The following is a 20,462-nucleotide window of genomic DNA, read 5'->3' as shown; positions in this document are numbered from 1 at the left end:
GTACCGTCGAAAGAGCCTTGGTGAGTTGCTGCAGTGCATCTTGCAGATGGTACACACTGCTGCCACTGTGTGACGGTGGTGGATGGAGTGAATGTTGAAGGTGGTGGATGGGGTGCTAATCAAGCGGGCTGCTTTGGTCCTGGATGATGTCGAGCTTCTTGAGTGTTGTTGGAGCTGCACCCATCCAGGCAAGTGGAGAGTATTCCATCACACTCCTGACTTGTGCCTTGTAGATGGTGGACAGGCTTTGGGGAGTCAGGAAGTGAGTTACTCGCCGCAGGATTCCTAGCCTCTGACCTGCTCTTGTAGCCATAGTATTTATATGCCTACTCCAGTTTAGTTTCTGGTCAATGGTAAACCCTAGGATGTTGATAGTGGGGGATTCAGCGATGGTAATGCCATTGAACACCAAGGGGAGATGGTTAGATTCTCTCTTGTTTGAGATGGTCACTGCCTGGCACTTGTGTGGCATGAATGTTACTTTCCACTTGACAGCTCAGGACTGAATGTTAATCCAGGTCTTGCTGCATGCGGGCATGGACTGTTGTATTCAATGTTTTTCTTTTGATCTATCACAGGATTCCCTCAAAAGTCTTAATTCTGTCATTTATTAAGTAGATAAGCACAGCTATCAGTGCGCTGCTCCAGTACCTGCCTGCATCTCCATGGCTAATGGACACAATGGATAGGTTGGCGAGGACAAGCTGTGTCAAAATTTGGTGCCCATCCTCTGAAATGCCACAAAATAAGATCATCAAATTACTTATTTAACTACCTTTATACTTCCAAATGAAGTAAATACAAGGCAAAAAACACTTTCTTTTTTTTTTAAAACGAAACTATGAATAAAGCGTCTCTGGCCTTGTAATATTTTATGACATTAACTATTTAAACACACATTTTTTGTAACACATTTGTCGTTTCCCCCATATTAGGATTTATTGAAAGTCCGTCCATTCTTGATTTTAAAAAATATATATTTTTGCCCCTTGCTGTTCCTCCTCGGAGGAGGCCATTGGGTGCTCAGTGCCTTGATCGTCCGACAGGGGATTCTTCTTTAGCACTTTGGGTTTGTCTTCCACAGGCACTTGCTCAGCAGGACTATTACAGCCATTTGCAGCAAAGCTGATTGTGGCTCAAGTATTTTCCAAAAATCCAGTCAGGCAAATCTCTCAAATTTGTTCTCAATGACTATAGTGTGAGTGCTTCGGTGCACAGGGCCTGTTAAACGTACATTATGTCAGTAACTAAAGTAGCTTCAATATTTGACATTGATTTTGTTTTTGAGTGGGAAGTAAGGTATTTTTGAGTTTTGTCACTTATCTCCTCTTTCAGATCTCCATACGTCTACCAGAGCTCAGAGAGAGATCTCTCAGTCTTGATATCCCTCGATCTCAATTTCTTGATCCCTCTTGATCTCTCTTTTTCCCTTTTCATAAGCTCAGGACATCCAAACTGCTTTATAGCCAATGGAGTACTTTTGAAGTGTAGTCACTGTTGTAATGTAGGAAATGTAGCTGCCAGTTTGTGCACAAGAAGATCCCAAAAGCAGCAATGAGATAATGACCAGATAATCTGTTCTTGTGATGTTGATTGAGGGATAAATGTTGGCCAGGACACATGGAGAGCGCCCGTCTCGTCTTTGAATAGTGCCACGGCGTTGGGTTTTGTGTCTCATCTGAAAGACGGGCAGATGAGCAGCTATTCCATCAGGGCCTCCACCAGATCTGGTCTATAATAAGCCACTGGGTGGAATGCCAGAGCTGGCCAAGGTGCCTATCTCTGAGCTGTTGTTGACCTAAAACCACAAACTGCTGATTTTAGCGCCCCAGTTCCTAAACTCTGTGCATTTTTTATTTTGTTGGCTTGTTTCCACTTGCTTCCTGCCTGGTTCATGTTAGTCACCGCTGTGGCTGTGCCAGCTCAGGACGAAATCTCCGCGACTCTGTGCTGAGATGGTAGACGTAGGTGTGTGCAATTTGCTAGAAATGGTGAACAGGGGCAGACATCTCGCCCTCCTTTGTCACAACTTCTCCATTTGGGTTATTCATGTTTCAGTGTCAAACTGATTGTCTTTCGTGGAGTGGGAAATCAGCTGGGTTCTTAGTCGCTCTGCAGATGCTAATAGACAGCAGTGCTGTTTATGTCTGTCCATCTTTATGTCCACACTGGCAGATTTCCCATGCTCTTTCTTATGCTGAGTTGGGAAATAGGCTGTTTGACTCTATCCAACGTGGATTATATTCTCATTGAACCATACCTCGCTAATGATTACTCACTACCCCTGCCCTAACAGATAGCTTTAAGCAATTCCTTTAAATTCCACCTATCACCTTGTGTCTTTGGGAAAGGAATGCATTGATGGGAGTAGGGTGACATGCAGCATGGACTGAGTGGAAAGTACAAAGCTGAAACACTTGGTAGGTCATGTGCCTCCTCTGTGATCTGTAAGTTTGAACATTGCTCCCTCCAGCTCTATCTCTAATCATTGATGTGCACAGTGAACAGAAACGATCCCAGAACACAGCACTGTGGGACACCACTAACCACTTCCTACCGCTGTTGAGAAACAGCATTCAACTACTACTCCATGTGGCATCCATTCTAGACTGTTTTTAATCCAGTTCAATATCCTTCCACTAATTCCATACCCCTTAATCTTCTCCAGTAATCTCCCATGTAGGACCTTATCAGTGTTTTGTCAATGCATGTACTCCACATCCACTACATTTCCCTAATTTCACCGTATCTGGCACCACCTCAGAGAGGAATAAGCAGGTACGTCGAGAATAATGTTCCTTTCTGAAATCAGTGTTGGATTTTCCCCATCACAGATCGTAGAATCACAGTATGGTGCAGCACAGAAAGAGGCCATTCAGCCCATCGTGTGTCTGTGTTTTGTTTCTTACCTGGGATGTGTGTGTCACTGGAAAGACAGCATTTGTTGCCCATTCTTAATTGCAATTGACAATTGAGTGGCTTGCTAGGCCATTTCAGAGAGCAGTTAAGAGCCAACCACATCAGTGTGGCTGGAATTTTATGTTGGGCAGGAGGCCATGCCCACTGGCTGAAGAGTCAGGGGTGAGCCCACCTCCGCCGGGCTTGGGGAGCCAGGCAGGGATTTTCTTCGCTCCCCAGGCCCTTAATTGGTCTTGGTGGGCCAGCAGCTTTTAGTCCCAGCAGCACCACCAGGTGCGGTGGTCACTGCTGGGACTACACCCAGCCATTGGAGGCAAGAGGAAGGATTTCCCCGGAACTAAGTTAAGTTTTTGGGGTCTCGCCGGGGACAATCGTCTGGGTCCTGGTGAGGCGAGGGAGTGGGGGGGGGGTGGTCGCTGAGGAGGGAGGGGGGAAGAGTGTTGTCCAGTAGGGGTGGTTGAATCCCGGAGTGGGTGCCCTCTGCGGGACACAGGTTGCCTGATCATGAGGGCCCCCCCTGCGGTCCACAAGAAAGCCACCAGGTTTTACCAGACGGGGATCTTGGGGTCTTTGCCGTCCGGCTGCTGCGGGTAAAATACCAGTGGCGGCAGGAGGAGACCCTTAAGGGCCTTGATTAGCCTTTGGCGCCTCCGCTGCCCCACATAAAATTGCGGGAAGGGGTTGCGACTGGCTCCCCCTGCCTCCCACTCAACTTTACGGCTCCACCCCCACACCCCCACCCCGGCCACCAGCTCGCTAGTTGGGGGGCTGTAGAATTCCGGCTTGTGGGTCTGGAGTCACATGTAGGCCTGACCAGGTAAGGACGGCAGATTTCCTTCCCTAAAGGATATTCGTGAACCAGATGGGTTTTTAAAACAATCGATGATAGTTTCATGGGGCTAGCTTTCAATTGTGGTAATGAATTGAATTTTTATTAATTAATTGAATTTAAATTCCACCGTGGTGGGATTTGAACCCGTGTCCCCGGGGCATTAGCCTGGACTACTAGTCCAGTGACATTACCACTATGCCACCGCCTCTCCAGCTCTTTAGCAGAGCTATCCAATTAGTCCCACTCCCCTGCTCTTCCCCATAACCCTGCAAATTTTTTTCCCTCGCATATTTATCCAGTTCCATTTTGAAAGTTACTATTGAATCTGCTTTCACTGCCCTTTCAGGCAGCGCGTTCCAGATCACACCTGCAACACTTGGAAGTATTATGAACTGTGATAGACTTCAAGAGGACATTGACAGTCTGGTGGAAGGGGCGGACACGTGGTAGATGAAATTTAATGCAGAGAAATCTGAAGTGATACATTTTGGTAAGAAAAATGAGGAGAGGTAATATAAACTAAAGGGGGTGCAGGAGTAGAGGGACCGAGGTATATGTGCGCAAATCATTGAAGGTTGCAGGGCAGGTTGAGAGAGCGGTTAATGAAGCAGACGGGGTCCTGGGTTTTATAAATAGGGGCATAGAGTCCGAAAACAAGGAAGTTATGGTGAAACTTTATAAAATTCTGGTTTGGCCTCAACTGGAATATTGTGTCCAATTCTGGGCACCACACTTTAGGAAGGATGTGAAGGCTTTAGAGAGGGTGCAGAAAAGATTTATGTGAATGGTTCCAGGGATGAGAGACTTCAGTTGTGTGGATAGATTGGAGAAGCTGGGGCTGATTTCCTTAGAGAAGAGAAGGTTGAGAAGTGATTTGATAGAGATTTTCAAAATCCTGAGGGGTCTGGACAGGGTAGGTAGGGAGAAACTGTTCCCATTGGTGGAAGGGTCGAGAACCAGAGGACATTGGCAAGGTGATTGGCAAAAAAGCAACGGCAACATGGAAAGCTTTTTTTACGCAGCGAGTGGTTAGGATTTGGACTGCACTGTCTGAGAGTGTGATGGAGGCAGGTTTATTCATGGCTTTGAAAAGGGAACAGGGTAAATGAAGAGAAAAAAATTGCAACGTTATGGGGAAAGGATGGGGTAGTGGGACTAGCAGAGTTGCTCTTGCAGAGAGCCAGCATGGAGACAACGGGCTGAATGGCCTCCTTCTGTGCTGTTACCATGCTATGATTCCTTAGATGATCGCAACAACTTGCTGTGTGTTTTATTTTTAAAACTGTTATCTCATGTCACCTCTGATTCTTTTGCCAATCATCTTCTGTCTATTTCCTCTGGTTCCTGATCCTCCTGTCACAGGAAGCAGTTTCTCCTCATTTACTCGAGCAAAACCATTCATGATTTTGAACACTTGGCCTGTGATTGCCCAGAATACTTCTGTATTCCTCCGAGTTGCTGTTTGAAGATTGGTATTAAAACTAACCACAGACCAGTCCCTCGGCGCACATCCACTCTCAGTGGGTGCCTGAAATATAATTCCTGCAGTATGTGTCTTTTGTGTTTTTCCCCCTCCATTAGCCTCTGGATCTTTGGAAGGACCCTGTCAGATATTGGCTCAATATCCAGCTTTTCAAACTTCAGCGTGGAAATGTGGAGGAAAAGGAATGAAATAAAGTGGGGAACAAGTTAACAAAAACTTGCTTGAATGAAATGTGTGAAGGAAACATGCAATGTACGCTCAAGAATGTTGTTTGGAAATTTATGCAGCTTTTGGTTTGAGTTGGGATCGAAAGTCAAATGCTTGATTTCAGAGTGTAGGGGGGACACCTGAGTGAATCCTTGTGTGTGTTTCGAGGGATTTGAACAGAAAGCTAGTGTTGCTGTTGGATAGCCAGGTAGCCCCAGGGCTATCACGAGGCACAGTTGGGGCATTGCAGAGTCTCTGGCTCCCTTCTAATGCAGTAAGACGGCAGGAATGTCGGTCATCTCGTCCAGTGAACCGAAGCTCAACAATTCAACAGCACCTCCCTGCCCTGCAGCCTGTACCACCGAGCAGGACAAGTGCAGCAGGGTCTTGGGAGGGTCATCCCCTCCAAGTCGCACACCATTCTGGCATAGATAACAGTTCCTTCATTACTCTTGGAATCCTGTACTTTACATCACTATGGGAGCACCACGGGCCAAAGACTACCGGGATCAAAGGAAGGGAATGCCATCACCTTCCTCAGGGCAGCTATGGATAAGCAATGAATGCATTCTCGCCCACGTTCGCAGAACAAATTTACTCAAACGCCACCCACCCGACAGTCAAACGCAAACTGCCAGGAGTGGTCTCTTCGACTCCATCCATCTGCTGTTACCTCTGGCCCCCTTTAAGACAGATAAATCGTCCAGTATCCGTGGAACTTTAAGTCAAGTCTGGTTCTACACCAAGAACCACCGTATCTCTCTGCTGATCCTGCACTCATTTAGATGAAAGGAGTGGAAGATGCATGAATTTATTAAAGATAAAAGAAAGCCAGCAATGACACTGATTAAAATTAAAAATAGAAAGTGCTGGAAATGCTCAGGTCAGGCAGCATCTGCGGAGAGAGAAGCCGAGTTAATCACAGACCCGAAACCTTAACTCTGATTCTTATTTCCGATTTCCAGCATCTGCAGTATTTGGCTTTTATTGGAATGACAGTTGGAATTGGGAATGCACTAATTAAATAAAACCGTTTTATTCCCCACAGTGGGAGCCAAGGGAAATGGAACTTAAGTAAAAGTTTACTTTTTTTGATTAAAGTAAACGGTTCGAAAATCTTATTTTGTTTGACCTGTTCAGCTGCTGGTCTCCGCTTAGTGCCGGTGATGTAGCCAGTGAAGTGAGCAGCCTGCGAGACAGAGCTGTAAGGGGTCAGAATAAAGTGTTTCTAAACCGTTAGAAAGGCACCTGATGCCAGTTGTGACCAAATTGGGACACGAGGAATTGATGATGGAGGAGGAGTCTGCTCCATGCAAGAATTTAGATATTGGAGCTACTGAAAGGAGCTCTCAGGGTGAACCTTCCTGTGGCAGGAATCTATTTCAGAAATTGATGCTGGGGGATAGTGGATGCTGCAGGATGTTCTGCCAATAATGGATGGAAAACACTGTGTGGCCCAATGACCTATGCAGCCAAATTCCAGATGTGTATTCCTTGGTGACAGAACCAACAGCACAAATTCGTAAAATTTACCCATGTGTCTGATCTGTGATCGATGATGAGTGCCTGTTCGTAGATTTTCAGTTGATGAGATTCTCAGCTTAATAGAATGTTTGTGACTGCATCGCATGACTTTAGGAATTTTCTAGTAATTTAATGCTTTTGTTGTGGGGGACGTGCAGGGGAGACTCTTAATGATTTGTCCCCTTTTTGCTGGTTTAAATGCTGTTGAATTAAAAGTGATGTGAAAACAACACTGAAGAAGGGAATTTGTTCAATTCTGCAAGAGCTAAGCAGGGTTCAGAGGGTTTGTAGTGAACCACAAGGCTGGCAACCTTTGGTGTCGGCATCTGGCTTTGATTAGAAAACTATTGCGGCCGGAGTGTATTTTTATGATTTTTATTTTCAGTGCCATAACTTTCCAACAAAGCTAAGGCTAGGTTTTCCTCTAATGTGTCAATCCCAATAGTGACCTTATTAATCACAATGGCAGTGTTTATAGGTTCAAACGCAGATCTGGGCTTTTGCAGAGGTTCTGCGTTGAGGTGCAGGGGAAAACCATCAACGGAGTTATTCTAATTCATTCCGTTTGTGTGTCCCAGTCCCAGTCCCAGTCCCACCAGGACAAAGTGACAACAACCAACGTCAACTGACTCTGTAGGGCTACACTGCAAGTTTTCGCCTTTCGTTAAACAGAAAATGCGCTACAACTGTTTTACAAATGGATTGTGTTGTGGCTAGCAGAATAATATGATAAATGTGAGGCTAACTCAAACTCACTTGGGACTTTGTCAGATGTGTTTAATCTGATCATGACCATTTGGGTTATTGTACTCGATTGTTGATCCAGCCTTTCTTTATTAAAGGAAAGTATTGTCAACCAAAATTCATTGATAATTCTTCCCCAGATTACATATTACACACATTATTTATTAACTGGTCAATTTGGATCATCGATTTAAGAATTCCTAATGTCAATGCTCACTTCACTGACCTCAGCCACGAGGCATCTCGCAGTTCGTCAGAGTCAGATTCGCCATGGTTACTCTGACTGCTTGTTATCCAGTGTCCCCGCTTGAAAATCTGCAGCCCCAATATTGACGGGTGGGGGAGGGACGGCAGTGGCAGAGTTTTGGACACAAAATCCGGCTGTAGGGTTTTAGACTCCTCCGCATGCGTCTTTTTTTTATTTTGACAGGTTTCCCCTCGCTCTCTCCCAAAAGTCAGCCTGACTGACTGACACCCTTGGCTTCCCGTCAGGCAGAGAGCATTCCGGAGGAGGCCGCAGCTACCGACAAAGAGCCTGCAGCTGCTAGTGGGAGTGTCTGATCCCTTACCCCACACCAGTTTGAGGGGTCAGGTAGTCCAATCCATGGGAAAGAAGTTAAGCTTGGGGTGAGGGAGGGGCGGGGGCGGTGGTTGCTGGGGAAGTGCTCCTTTAGGAAGAACTTGAAGGCTTTGGAGAGGGTGCAGAAAAGATTTACCAGAACGGTTCCAGGGATTAGGGACTTCAGTTACGTGGATAGATGGGAGAGGCTGGGGTTTCTCTCCTTAAAGAAGCGAAGATTGAGAGGAGATTTAATCGAGGTGTTCAAAATCATGAGTCTGTACAGGGTAGACAGAGAAAAACTGTTTCCATTGGCGGAAGGGTTGAGAACCGGAGGACACTGATTTAAAGTAATTAGCAAAGAACCAAAGACGTCATGTGGAAAAACTTTTTTATGCAGCAGGTCTTTAGGATCCGGAATGCACTGCCTGAGAGTGTGTTGGAGGCAGATTCTGGTGTGTTATTGGTTCTTAACACAAACATACCAAACAATATAACAATGATTGGTAAATTAAACAAAGGGTTCTTTATTGAAGAATAACAGGATTCTAGGGGGGTGGGTCCTTCAATATACATGCTACCTGCTGACTAACACTGCTCCAACTACTATGTCACATGTCAACTTGTATCACTTCCTGTGATTGTTATGAAAGTGCTTCTGCTTTTTGTTACATTTTTTTTTCGAGGAATTCAGTCAAACTGAAAACATGTTGGACTGTTTTTTTCCCCCCAAGAGGGCATCAAGAGGACTTGTTTGATAATAACAGTTACTGGTTATCACATGACTCCAGTTTAAAAATAGAACAGCAACCCTGCTAACTGGGGAAGATGTGTACAGAGAAGTGACAGGGTCAGAAGGTGAACTTTCTGTTTCCACTCTCACTTTTGTATTGTTTGGAGTTGGAGAAGAGCAGTTCCAAGGAGAAGAGAACAAATAAAAAGGGAGAGAACTTCCAAGGAGAGAAGAGAATTCCCAAGGAAGGAGATAAGACCACAACCCAGCTCAGCTTTCCAGCACCCCTCTAAAAGACCCTGAGAAGTCTACTGTGTCAACTCATCTCATTGCCTGTCTATGAAGAAAAGCCTACTAAATTAATTCTCAATGTTGCCTGAAACCAATTGTTCTAAAAGATCCCAGTGACCTGTCTAAATGTACTCAGATGCCAGACTATATGCCAGTTTTGGAACACAACATATTTTATCTGTTTCTTTAAGAATGAGCAAGTATTCAGCCCAAGTTTTTTTGGGGTCTTTTTTTTTGTAAATTAACTATAAAACACAAATCTCTTTTTCTGGTTAACCGGTGTATGTGTGTGAGGGGCTAAGGTGAAAAGGGAGCTGTAACATTTCAATCTGTGTGTTTATGCTTTACTTCCTTACTGGCTAAGACTTGTTTCATAATCAGATAATTTTGTTGCTTATTAAAGAAACCTGGTTGTGTGTTTTATTCTGGGAGAAATAGAGTCTATGATTGACCGTATCAGTAAGTGGGCAAATTTAAATATATGTTATGACCTGTGGAGAAGTAGGACTAGAATAAACAGTGCACTCCTCCCACCTCAGTTGTAACATGTATACTAAACTATTTACATATTCAGTTAATTAAAGCAATATCACAACAGATTCAATTGTGGCTTTCAAAAGAATAGATGTCTGCAGGGAAAAATTAGCAGGACTACGGGGTCAGAGCGGGGGGAGTGGGACTAGCTGGTTTGTTCTTAGAGAGCCGGCATGGACTCGACAGGCTGAATGGCCTCCTTCTGTGCTTAAGCATTCTATAATTCTGTATGATTCCTGCTCCTCCTGGCCCACGAGCAGTACTGTAAAGGCTTACTTTCTCCCGGAAGCTATCGTCGCCTCCCTTCAGCTGCTGGGTTTCCCTGAGACTTGCAAATTAATTGGCCAGCCCATCTCCTACCTCCGTTAAATGCAGAGTGGGCCGGTTAGGGCTGGGTTTGGGATTTTTAAAATTTCATTGTCTCACCCGAACCCAACCCACCCGTTTTTGAGGGTTAAAGCTCACCCATGTCTCGGAGAACAAAATTGGGTTAAGTTGTGAATATTTCACCAACATTTGTCTGTTAATTAGTACATTTGGGTGTTTAGTTGTACGCAGGTGGTGGGCATTAACTGGGGATTCATTTGAGCACATATAAATACTTATTCAAACATGGGTGGGGGGGGGATGAGTTAGGAGGCATATGCTTGTAATGTTTCACTCTGTAAAAAAAAAAATGAAAGATTGAGTGAAGATTGGCTTCAGTACGATTCTTCAGGTGTTCTGGAATATACAATGTATTCAGAAGAGTGGTCATTTCTAACGATGTCTCTCACTCTGACCTCTGGTGGTAATGAGCTGCAGCACTGTCTGATAAACATCTAAAACCCTGTGCTGATGTGGTGTGTGATATATCTGCTTGTTTTTCCTCTTTCAGAGTGTTGGCTCCAAAGTGTGCAGCCTGTGGCCAAGCCATCCTGCCAGCAGAGGTCAGTACTGCACTGAAAGACGGTTTACTGGTGAGATAGGTCACTCGGGACAGACGCTAAAGTTAAGTTAGAGCATGTTTATGCCCCGTTTTACTCATTAATTTCCCCTCACCATAAGGCTGCTTCTCAAATAGGCAGCTGTGTTCCTCCATCAGGTGACTGGTTTCCACTTTTCACTTACTGTCCAGTCGCTCACCAGGTCAGTGAGGGTGGTCTGAGGTGACTCGGCAGCTGAGACTTTTGTCCTGCCCTCCTACCCCTCTCATACACTGGGCAACTACCTCAATATTTCTATATCTTGATCACCCAGACAACACTCATCATGTCCCAGCACTGCGATCACAGCATGTCGACGTATCAACACACTCCACTCCGTGATAGCCTTTTTGCAAAGTTTACTTTAAGGCACATCTCCGTGTTAACAGCATCCATTTATAACTTTAACCTCTGTTGGGCCCCTTATTGAAGTGGCAGTGTTTATAGGTTCATGAACAGATCTGGGCTTTCCCAGAAGTGTGTGTGGAAAACCAGGAATGGAATTATTCTCCTCATAAGGTGTGTGGTGGATCCAGAGTAAATTAACATCCAATTCCTGTGAATAACTGATGTCCCTCAGTTCTGTATCTCAACATTTCACGCCTTAGATCTAGCACCTCTCAATGGTTTGAGAGAGAAATGCATCTTAGAACTGTGCTCATCTGTAGAAATTGAGAGGTTTGATCCTTGCTCAGTGCAGAGTTAGCTAGTGTCGGCGGAGAATAGCGCTGGGCAGCCATAATTGTCCCACCAGAAAATATTAAAAAGGCTAATGGAATGCTGGCCTTTATGTCTAGAGGACTAGAATACAAGGTTGTCGGGGGTGGGTTGTAGTTATGCTTCAACTACACAAAGCCCTGGTTAGACCACACCGGGGGCTGAATTTTACTAGCCCTCCGATGTCGGGGGGTCGTGGCAGGGAGTGGGGGGGGGGCCCCGGAAAATGCTTCTGGGAGAGGCCCGCCACGAACTCCGGTGCCAGGAAGGTCCTGCTGCATTTTACCAGCAGTGGCGAGGCCTCGGTGTGGCCCCCCACCCCCCCCCCCCCCCCCCTCCACAGTGGCGGGGCCTTCGTTTTAATATGCGAATGATATTACAATTAAAGAATAATCACCTACCTGGTAGTGACGGCTGTCCCACGCTGATATGCTGGCGACTGAATGGAACTCCGTTTGGGTTCCGAAGCGTGGGGAGGAGTGAAAATTTTCAGACGGGGTGGGTGGTGTTAGGTAGCAGGGAAAACTGCTGCAATTGGGTGTGGGGATGGTGGGAAGGGGTTGAGAGTCAAGGGGGTGGGGGGCGGTGAAGGTTCATCATTTTTTTAAATTGATTTTCCGGGGGATAGGTTATTTTATTTATTGATAACTCAGTGGGGAGGGTAGGAAAGGGGATTGAAATTTTCACTAAAATTCTATTTCTCATTTCAATGCGGCAGCACCTTTAAAAATTTCAGTCTAGCTGAAGGGCTTGACGCCCTTTAAAAATGGCGGTGGCGCCAGACGGCGTTGCCGGGTCGGGGCGTTCGTCCCCTCGACGTCATCAGGGCGGCCCCTCCATATAAATGGGCCCCCGCAATCCCCGATGGCTGATCCATGCCGGAGGACCGCTGAGATCGGAGAGCGCTGCTGCGATTTGTGGCACACTCATAAAAATTCAGCCCCTGGGAGCAGTTCGGGGCCCCACATCTTAGGAGGAATATATTGGGCTTGTAGGGAGTGCAGTGTAGATTTACCAGAATGATACCTGGACTCCAAGGGTTAAATTGCGAGGAGAGATTACACAAACTAGAAATAAAAACAAGAAATGCTGGAAACACTCAGCAGGTCTGGCAGCATCTGCGGAGAGAGAAGCAGAGTTAACGTTTCAGGTCAGTGACCTTTCATCAGAAGGGTTCTGAAGAAGGGTCACTGACCTGAAACGTTAACTCTGCTTCTCTCTCCGCAGATGCTGCCAGACCTGCTGAGTGTTTCCAGCATTTCTTGTTTTTATTTCAGATTTCCAGCATCCGCAGTATTTTGCTTTTATTTTACACAAACTAGAATTGTATTCCCTGGAATTTAGATGATTAAGGGGTGATTTGATCGAAGTTTTCAAGATATTAAGGAAAACAGATCGGGTAGACTGGGAGAAACGATTTCCGCTGGTTGGGGAGTCTAGGACTAGGGGACATAGGCTCAAAATTAGAGCCAGACCTTTCAGGAGTGAAATTAGGAAACACTTCTACACACACAGGATGGTGGAAGTTTGGAATTCGTTTCCATAAATGGCAATTGATGCTAGATCAGTTGTTAATTTTAAATCTGGGATTGATAGGTTCTTGTTACCAGAGATATTAAGGGATATAGGGAAAAGGCTGGTATGTGGAGCTAGATGACAGAACAGACTCAAGGGGCTGAATAGCCTCCTCGTATTCCTAGGATGTGAACAGTGAGTGACTGATCAAGGAAAGGGCTCTGGACATTCTGCTACTGATGGAGGCTGGAAGCTGATCTCAAATGCACCATCACTGGGTAGGATCAGAAGCTTATAGGAGGGGGGAAAAAAGTGAGGAAATAACAATTAGTTACAGGTATGTAACATAAATCTTTATATATCCACAGGGCTCTGATGAAACGATTCGTGTTGTTTCCATGGACAAGGATTACCATGTGGAATGCTATCATTGTGAGGTATGTGTATCTAATCGAAAGTGACAGGAAAGTAGAAGAGCAGCTTAACCATAAACCCAATATTAAATCCCAGCATATAATGAAGTTTTAAATATGCTTATTCAAAGCCAGTGGTAATACCTCTCTCGTATAACACACAGATAGTCTTTCTGTAACTTTTTTTGAGAGTTGTATGACCATGCAATTAAATTTGGATGTTGCCATCACTATCGCCTTCCTTTTGCAAACCAACTCCATCAGATCCGAATTCTTCCTAACCGTTTGATATGAAGATGTAACTTGCCCCAGTCTAAATTCTCTGATCAGATTAATAACTATCCCAGAGAGAGAAAACACCGAACTGTATTGTCTACGCTCTCTCATTCTGTCTGATGTAAATAAGAATTGGGTGAGGACTTGACTTAATCCAGTAATCTCACTGCAATGGAAGGAGCCTAGCTCCTGCTTATCGTGGCCTGTACTATGCATCAGGTGGAGTGTTGGACCAATATGGCTCAAGTCCACAGGCAACCGTGGGAATTAATTCACTCTCAAGCATGCTTGGAACAGAGGAATAGGAGCAGGTCATTCAGCCTCTCTAGCCAATTCTACCATTCAATTAGATCATGGATGGTCTCTCTCTCTCAAACCCATTTAGCATTCTAGAGAATGGATGTGCATCTTAACTATTTGAGGAGGTAGTGACCAGGCCTGTTGGTCTTTACACCACAGGGGTGCCAATTGCCAAACTCTTGGACACTTCACCACCCAGGAAAACATTCTGTGCTTTGCCCCCTTTTCACAGGGAAAGTGTTGAGCATGTCACCCCTTGCAAACCAGGCCTCTCAGATTTGCTGAATGTATCTGTGGATTAAGTGACCAACTGGTTTGGCACATGTCACCAGCAGTAGCTAATGGAGTAGTAGCCTTCGTGCTTACAGGAAGAGCTTGTCCCTGCAGTGAAACTAGTCTGTAGATTCCAGGATATGCCCCAGATAAGTGCCAGCCGGTTTTGCCAAGGGGAGGTGAGGAGGATGTGCAGAAGAAGGACCATCTTAGCCAGCAAGTTCATAACACTTTGCGTGAAGTTACACTTGCATTTGAAGTTGTCATCCTTATCTAAATAGGGGGATGTTTCAGGAACCCTCGTAGCATTTTCCATGCTCAGTAAGTTCAGTTGCAGCAATGAGCAATAACACTGGAAGCATATTGGGGCAATTGTACAATGCAAAGATTACAACCTCCACAGTAATAGCCACCGTTATCTGGTGAATATCTGAGCACTAAAACCAGGAAGGTCCTAGTTTTGATCCCCAGTATACGTTAAGTTAGCTGATCTCAGCAGCTCAATGATGGGAAATTATAACTGGACTCAGTGCTCCGTGAGTTAGGGTGGGGAATGTTGAGGATTATCATTTCTGCTCACTGTCTGATGATCCCGACTGGAAAATGCATGCATGTGGATTTTTGGATGACTACTCTGTCGAGTTCAGCATTCATATCAGCATTGTCTCAGAGCCTGATGGTCTCAGACTTGAAGGGGAATTCAGGCAACATACAGGGGGAGTACTGGCACCGTGTAGTCTCTACCCGCATGCAGCAAGACCTGAACAACATTAAGGCTTGGGCTGATAGGCAAGTAACATTCACGCCATACAAGTGCCAGGCAATGGCAATCTCCAACAAGAGAGAGAATCAAACCAGCTCCCCTTGACGTTCAATGGCATTACCATCGTTGAATCCCCCTACTGTCAACATCCTGGGGGTTACCATTGACCAGAAACTGAACTGGACCAACCATATAAATGCTGAGGCTACAAGAGCAGGTCAGAGGCTGGGAATTGAGTAATTCACCTCCTGACTCCCAAATGCCTGTCCACCATCTACAAGGCACAAGTCGGGAGTATAATGGAATGCTCTCCACTTGCCCGGGCTGCTGACTCCAACAACACTTGAGTAGCTCGACACCATCCAGGACAAAGCAGCCTACTTCATCGGCACCCCATCCACCACCTTAAACATTTATTCCCTCCACCGTCGACACACAGTGGCAGCAGTGTGTACCATCTACAAGATGCACTGCAGCAACTCGCCAAGGCTCCTTCAATAGCACCTTGCAAACCCGCGACCTCTACCACCTAGAAAGACAAGGGCAGCAGATGCATGGGAACACTGCCACCTGCAAGATCCCTCCTAAGCCACACACCATCCTGACTTGGAACTATATCGCTGTTCCTTCACTGTCGCTGGGTCAAAATCCTGGAACCTCCTTCCTAACAGCACCTTGGGTGTACCTACCCCACATGGACTGCAGCGGTTCAAGATGGTGGCTCGTCATCACCACCTCAAGGGCAATTAGTGATGGGCAATAAATGCTGGCCTGGCCAGCAACGCCCACATCCCATGAATGAAAAATATAAAACCTGTAGAATTGTAACTTTGGGTGAAGGGAAACTTTCAGAAAGTTTGTGAGAGGGGGGAACATGCAAGAAAGTAGAATGTAAGTTTGCGTGTAACATTTTTCTCACTAATTACTGCCCAATCATATCATTAGTGTAAACATCTGGGTGGAAAGATCTGCCAGCATTACTGACACTATTCTACTAGACTGCCAGCTTAGTGGGAACTCGTGATAATTTGTGAACAGGCATAAGCATTTTTGTTTTTACAAAAAGTGTCTTGACAGTAAAGGGCCAGAGTGAGAAAGTGCTTCATAAAGGCTCTTGTTAACATCTGGAATCAGTGGCACACTGACAGGGCAGCTGAGATCGGGGCATTTTCTCTGCAGAATTGGGGGCACCACTGATGTGAGCAGCCCATAAATTATTCCACCAAGCAACCCTATTTTCAGCTTGTTCCAATATATGAATATAGTTGGTGCCTTCACCACGAAATGCTACACAAATTTCATATCTGCTCCATTGTAATCTTTCTTCTAGTCTAACATCATGCCCATATTTGTTTTCCCACCATTTCTAGGACTGTGGCATCGAGCTGAATGATGAAGAGGATCACCGTTGCTATCCACTGGACGGACACTTGCTTTGTCACACTTGCCACCTGAAACACGTTGACAACGGAACCCCCGTCTCCATCTACCAGCCGAAATACTAGGCCCTCCGACGAGTGGCTTTACTGCAAGCTTGATCAGAATGAGGGTGAAGCCTTGGAATTGCCAAGCTCCATCACCTGGAGAACCCTGATAACAGCTGGTTTCCAAGTAACACTTTGTCCCATTGAAGAGGGACAAGCCAGAACAGGACCCCAGCTTTCAATGAGCGGCAGTGTGTTAACGCTTTTTCAAGTATTTTTTGATCATTTACAATATTTTTTGAAAAAAATCTGAAAATATTGATCCCCTAAGAAGCTCCATTTTACTGAGCTTGAGTGCTACCAAAATGCAGACACCCATTGTTGCACCAAATTGTATTGAAGTTAGATTTGCATGAACGTTTTGAAGGATGCACGTTTATTAGAGGTTTCATGTATGGAAACAGAATTTGTCACATGATTAAATTCCCAGAACAGGAAAGGTTCCGTGTCTAATGGTCTGGTGTGGGATTAACATGGCTGGCATGTTGGTGATGAATAACCCAGTGAGGGGATATGGAACCCTTCCAAGGATCTGAATTTTCTGCTCTTCAACTTAGAATGTTTTCTAGACAAATGTATTTCACTCACACAAAATAATTTCTAAGTGGCAATCTTCCCCTGAAAATTCCCCATGGATTTTCAGTGATTGTGATCATGTGTACGGTATTAAAACAGCAACTGTTCTAAGAGGACTTTTTGACTGTTGGGATCAACTCTGAAATGTGCTAATCGAATCATAGAATGATTACAGCACAGAAGGAGGCCATTCTCTCCATCAAGTCCATGCTGGCTCTTTAGAGGAATCCAGTCAGTCCCACTTCCCCGCTCTATCCCCGAAGCCCTGGGAGTTTATTTCCCTGAAGTGTCCGTCCAATTTCCTTTTGAAACCATTTATCGTCTCCGCTTCCATCACCCTCATAGGCAGTGAGTTCCGGGTCATGAGCACTCGCTGTGTAATTTAAAAAAAAAAAACCTTCCTCATATCGGAGGCATTTGTATGAACATATGAATTAGGAGCAGGAGTAGGCCACTTGGCCCCTTGTACCTGCTCCCCCATTCAACAAGATCAATGCTGATCTGGTTGTAACCTCAACTCCACATTCCTGCCTATCCCCAATAACCTTTCACCCCCTTGCTTATCAAGAATCTATCTACCTCTGCCTTAAAAAATATTCAAAGACTCTGCTTCCACCGTCTTTTTTGAGGAAGAGAATTCCAAAGACACTCAACCTTCTGAGAGAGAAAAAACTTCTCATCTCTGTCTTAAATGGGCGACCCCTTATTTTTAAACAGTGACCCCTAGTTCTAGATTCTCCCACAAGGGGAAACATCCTTTCCACATCCACCCTGTCAAGACCCCTCAGGATCTTATATGTATTTTATGGAAAGATTGCAAAGTATCAAACTCATTAGAAAAAGATTAAAACCATATAATCAATAGGACAAAAAACAGCTTATGAACTATAGGATATTTTTTTTTAAATTACATTATTTAAATATCCTCAGTGCTACACATAGTTAAATGGTGTCCCTGGTTTTGGCTGTTAGAATTTTAAGGGAAGTGTTCACAATTGCAGGCTGAGTTGGGCCTCTGGGATCTCCATTCAAATTCAGCCAAAAGCGATGAAATGATGGTCTCTCTGCTTGCTGTAAGGATTCTGTGTGAAATGAAGTTGGACAATGTTCTAGTGGATGTGAAGCTGCAGCACAAAGCAATGAATGCTGTCACTAGGGGACTGGAGCACACAGAACAATCCAGCTGGCACAGTTGGAGGTGATAGTCTAAATCTGGACTATGCCACATTACTGCAAATGTTCCACATGGGATTCTTGTATGTTTTTTTAAATGTTATGTTACAATGGTAGTTTTTGTTCTGGAATAGTGACTGAGAGCATGTTACTGGCAATACATTGTATTTCTGTCCTTGTCCACAGCCTCCGATGGGAAGGGGGGGATCAAATCCACAGTATTCCTGGCTTGTTCCCAATTATCCCTGGTTTGAGGATTTCCAATAAATGGAAAGGATAAATTCCAGGAAATAGGGGTGTGTGTGTGTGTGTTACATTTTTGCTGCTAACTTAAATTAAAATGATATTAAAATTATAAAAGAGCACAAGTTATGTTGAAAAAGATTAAATGAGAACAAAGCTTGCCGGCAGGGTCTCGATGGGCTGGATGGCCTCTTTCTGTGCCATGTCTGACTCTATGGATGTGGATCTTTTGGGCTTTCTGGGGTATTTTCTAATTTAAGCTTTAACCAATCTCAGTAACATATTCGCATCTTCACCTGCATTGGTTGTAGGAAGTGTTGTTGAGGCTATGCTTTCTCCACAGGATGCCACTTCATGGTTTAATGACAGGAGTGTCCACACCCCAACGCTTGTAGCAAAAACATTTATTTCTTGTCCCAGGCAAGCACTGCCAAAACTTGGCCAGAGAGTGAAGGTGTTTGTTTGAGTAGAAATTGGATATCCAGATGTGTTTCTAGGCTGCTGTGTAATTTTTGTTCCGATTATAAGATGGAATCCTTGCTTTTAATGGGAGACATTTGCTTGCACAGAATAGTCATGACACTATTTTGCAAAGATACAGCCTGTACAAAGTGGAACTTTTTAATCAGGGATAACTAATGGGTCTCTTTCTCCGTGTCAGTCCAATCTTGGCGATTTGAATGTATTCTGGAGCATCAGTCCCTTCAATGACTGTCGAGTCCAGTGAAATTGTCACTTTCCCTGGAGTCCAGGGGAAAGAGAGGAGCGGGCTCAAAGAACCAAGAGTTGCGAGTTCAGCTACAGATTAACATTGTTGGGAGAGCTGAACTACATGCCATTTGCTTATTTAGCATTTGATTACCTGGGTCATCGTTTGATATATTTTTGTCCGTTTATTCGAGTTTGTTCAAGCAAACGTGCTCGAGAAGTTTAAACTACAGCAACAGTTTGAACAAGTAGTACAATAAAATACTTAACTTGAAATGACCGCTAACACATTTAACTGTCCAAAACAAATTCTCACTGCCAGAGTTATTTAAGATAGTTAGTCTCGATTTAGTTAGCAAACCATTTCTAGCGATTCATCTTTAAGAAAGACATTAATCAGTTGTTTCTTCCTAACTATTTTCCTCTGCTGCTAATTACAAAGCCAAAGAGTTTGCCATTTTTGCCTCCAGCCGGTTATTTTGATCTGCTTCTCACTGCAAGTTTTTTCTAGAGGTTGGTATTTGTCTTCACTAAAACCACCTATTGCCACTTACGAACAATGCCTGATTCCGTCCCTGCCTCAGCTTATCTGCTGATACCCTCATCCATTCCTTTTGTTACCGCTAGACTAGACTATACCAACACATTTCTGGTCATTTCCTACCCTCCATAAACTTGAGGTCATCCAAATCTCTGCTGCCTGTGTCTTAACTTGCACCAAGTCCCATTTACCTATCACCCCTGTGCTCACTGACCTATATTGGCTCCTGCTTACGCAACATCTTGATTTAAAAATTCTCATCCTTGTTTTCAAATCCTGCTGTAGCCTCGCCCCTCCCCCACAACCATCCAAGATCTCTGCGCTCCTGTAATCCTGGCCTCTTGAGCATCCTGGATTTTAATCGCTCTACCGTTGGTGGCCACGCCTTCAGTATCCTGGGCCCTAAGCTCTGGATTTCCCTCCCTACACCTCTCCGCCTTTCTACCTTGCTTTTCTCTTTTAAGACACTCCTTAAGCCCTATCTCTTTGACCAAGGTTTTGGTTACCTGACCTAGTACCTCCTTTTGTGGCTCGATCTCATACTTTGTTATATAATGCTCCTGTGAAGTGCCCTGGGACGTTTTATTACATTAAAGGCGCTATATAAATATCAGTAGTTGTTGTTGCACTAGCCCATCCCCTCCATCCACATGTTTTGTGATGTAAGGAAAGACGACAAGTTGACAGCA

At 44.7% G+C, this 20,462-nt stretch overlaps 1 protein-coding gene across 4 annotated transcripts in view; it reads left to right on the top strand.

The window, feature by feature from the left end:
• The window catches only part of limd1a (LIM domains containing 1a), a 64,640-nt gene extending 45,892 nt beyond the window's left edge, over positions 1–18,748 (top strand). For 2 of the 4 annotated variants that reach the window (XM_068054346.1, XM_068054341.1), the window contains exons 5-7: positions 10,704–10,755; positions 13,392–13,460; positions 16,419–18,748. In XM_068054346.1, coding sequence (XP_067910447.1) covers positions 10,704–10,755; positions 13,392–13,460; positions 16,419–16,553 — 256 coding nt within the window. In that variant the 3' untranslated portion in view covers positions 16,554–18,748. Of the gene's footprint in view, positions 1–10,703; positions 10,818–13,391; positions 13,461–16,418 lie in introns of those variants that run through there. The other 2 variants (XM_068054329.1, XM_068054335.1) reach the window with 2 other exon arrangements.
• The last annotated feature ends 1,714 nt before the right edge of the window (positions 18,749–20,462 follow it).

Source organism: Heterodontus francisci, chromosome 2, assembly GCF_036365525.1.
Source record: "Heterodontus francisci isolate sHetFra1 chromosome 2, sHetFra1.hap1, whole genome shotgun sequence".
Lineage (NCBI taxonomy): Eukaryota > Metazoa > Chordata > Chondrichthyes > Heterodontiformes > Heterodontidae > Heterodontus > Heterodontus francisci.
The sequence above is the reverse complement of the archived record's forward strand: the minus strand, read 5'-3'. Positions and strand labels throughout refer to the sequence as shown.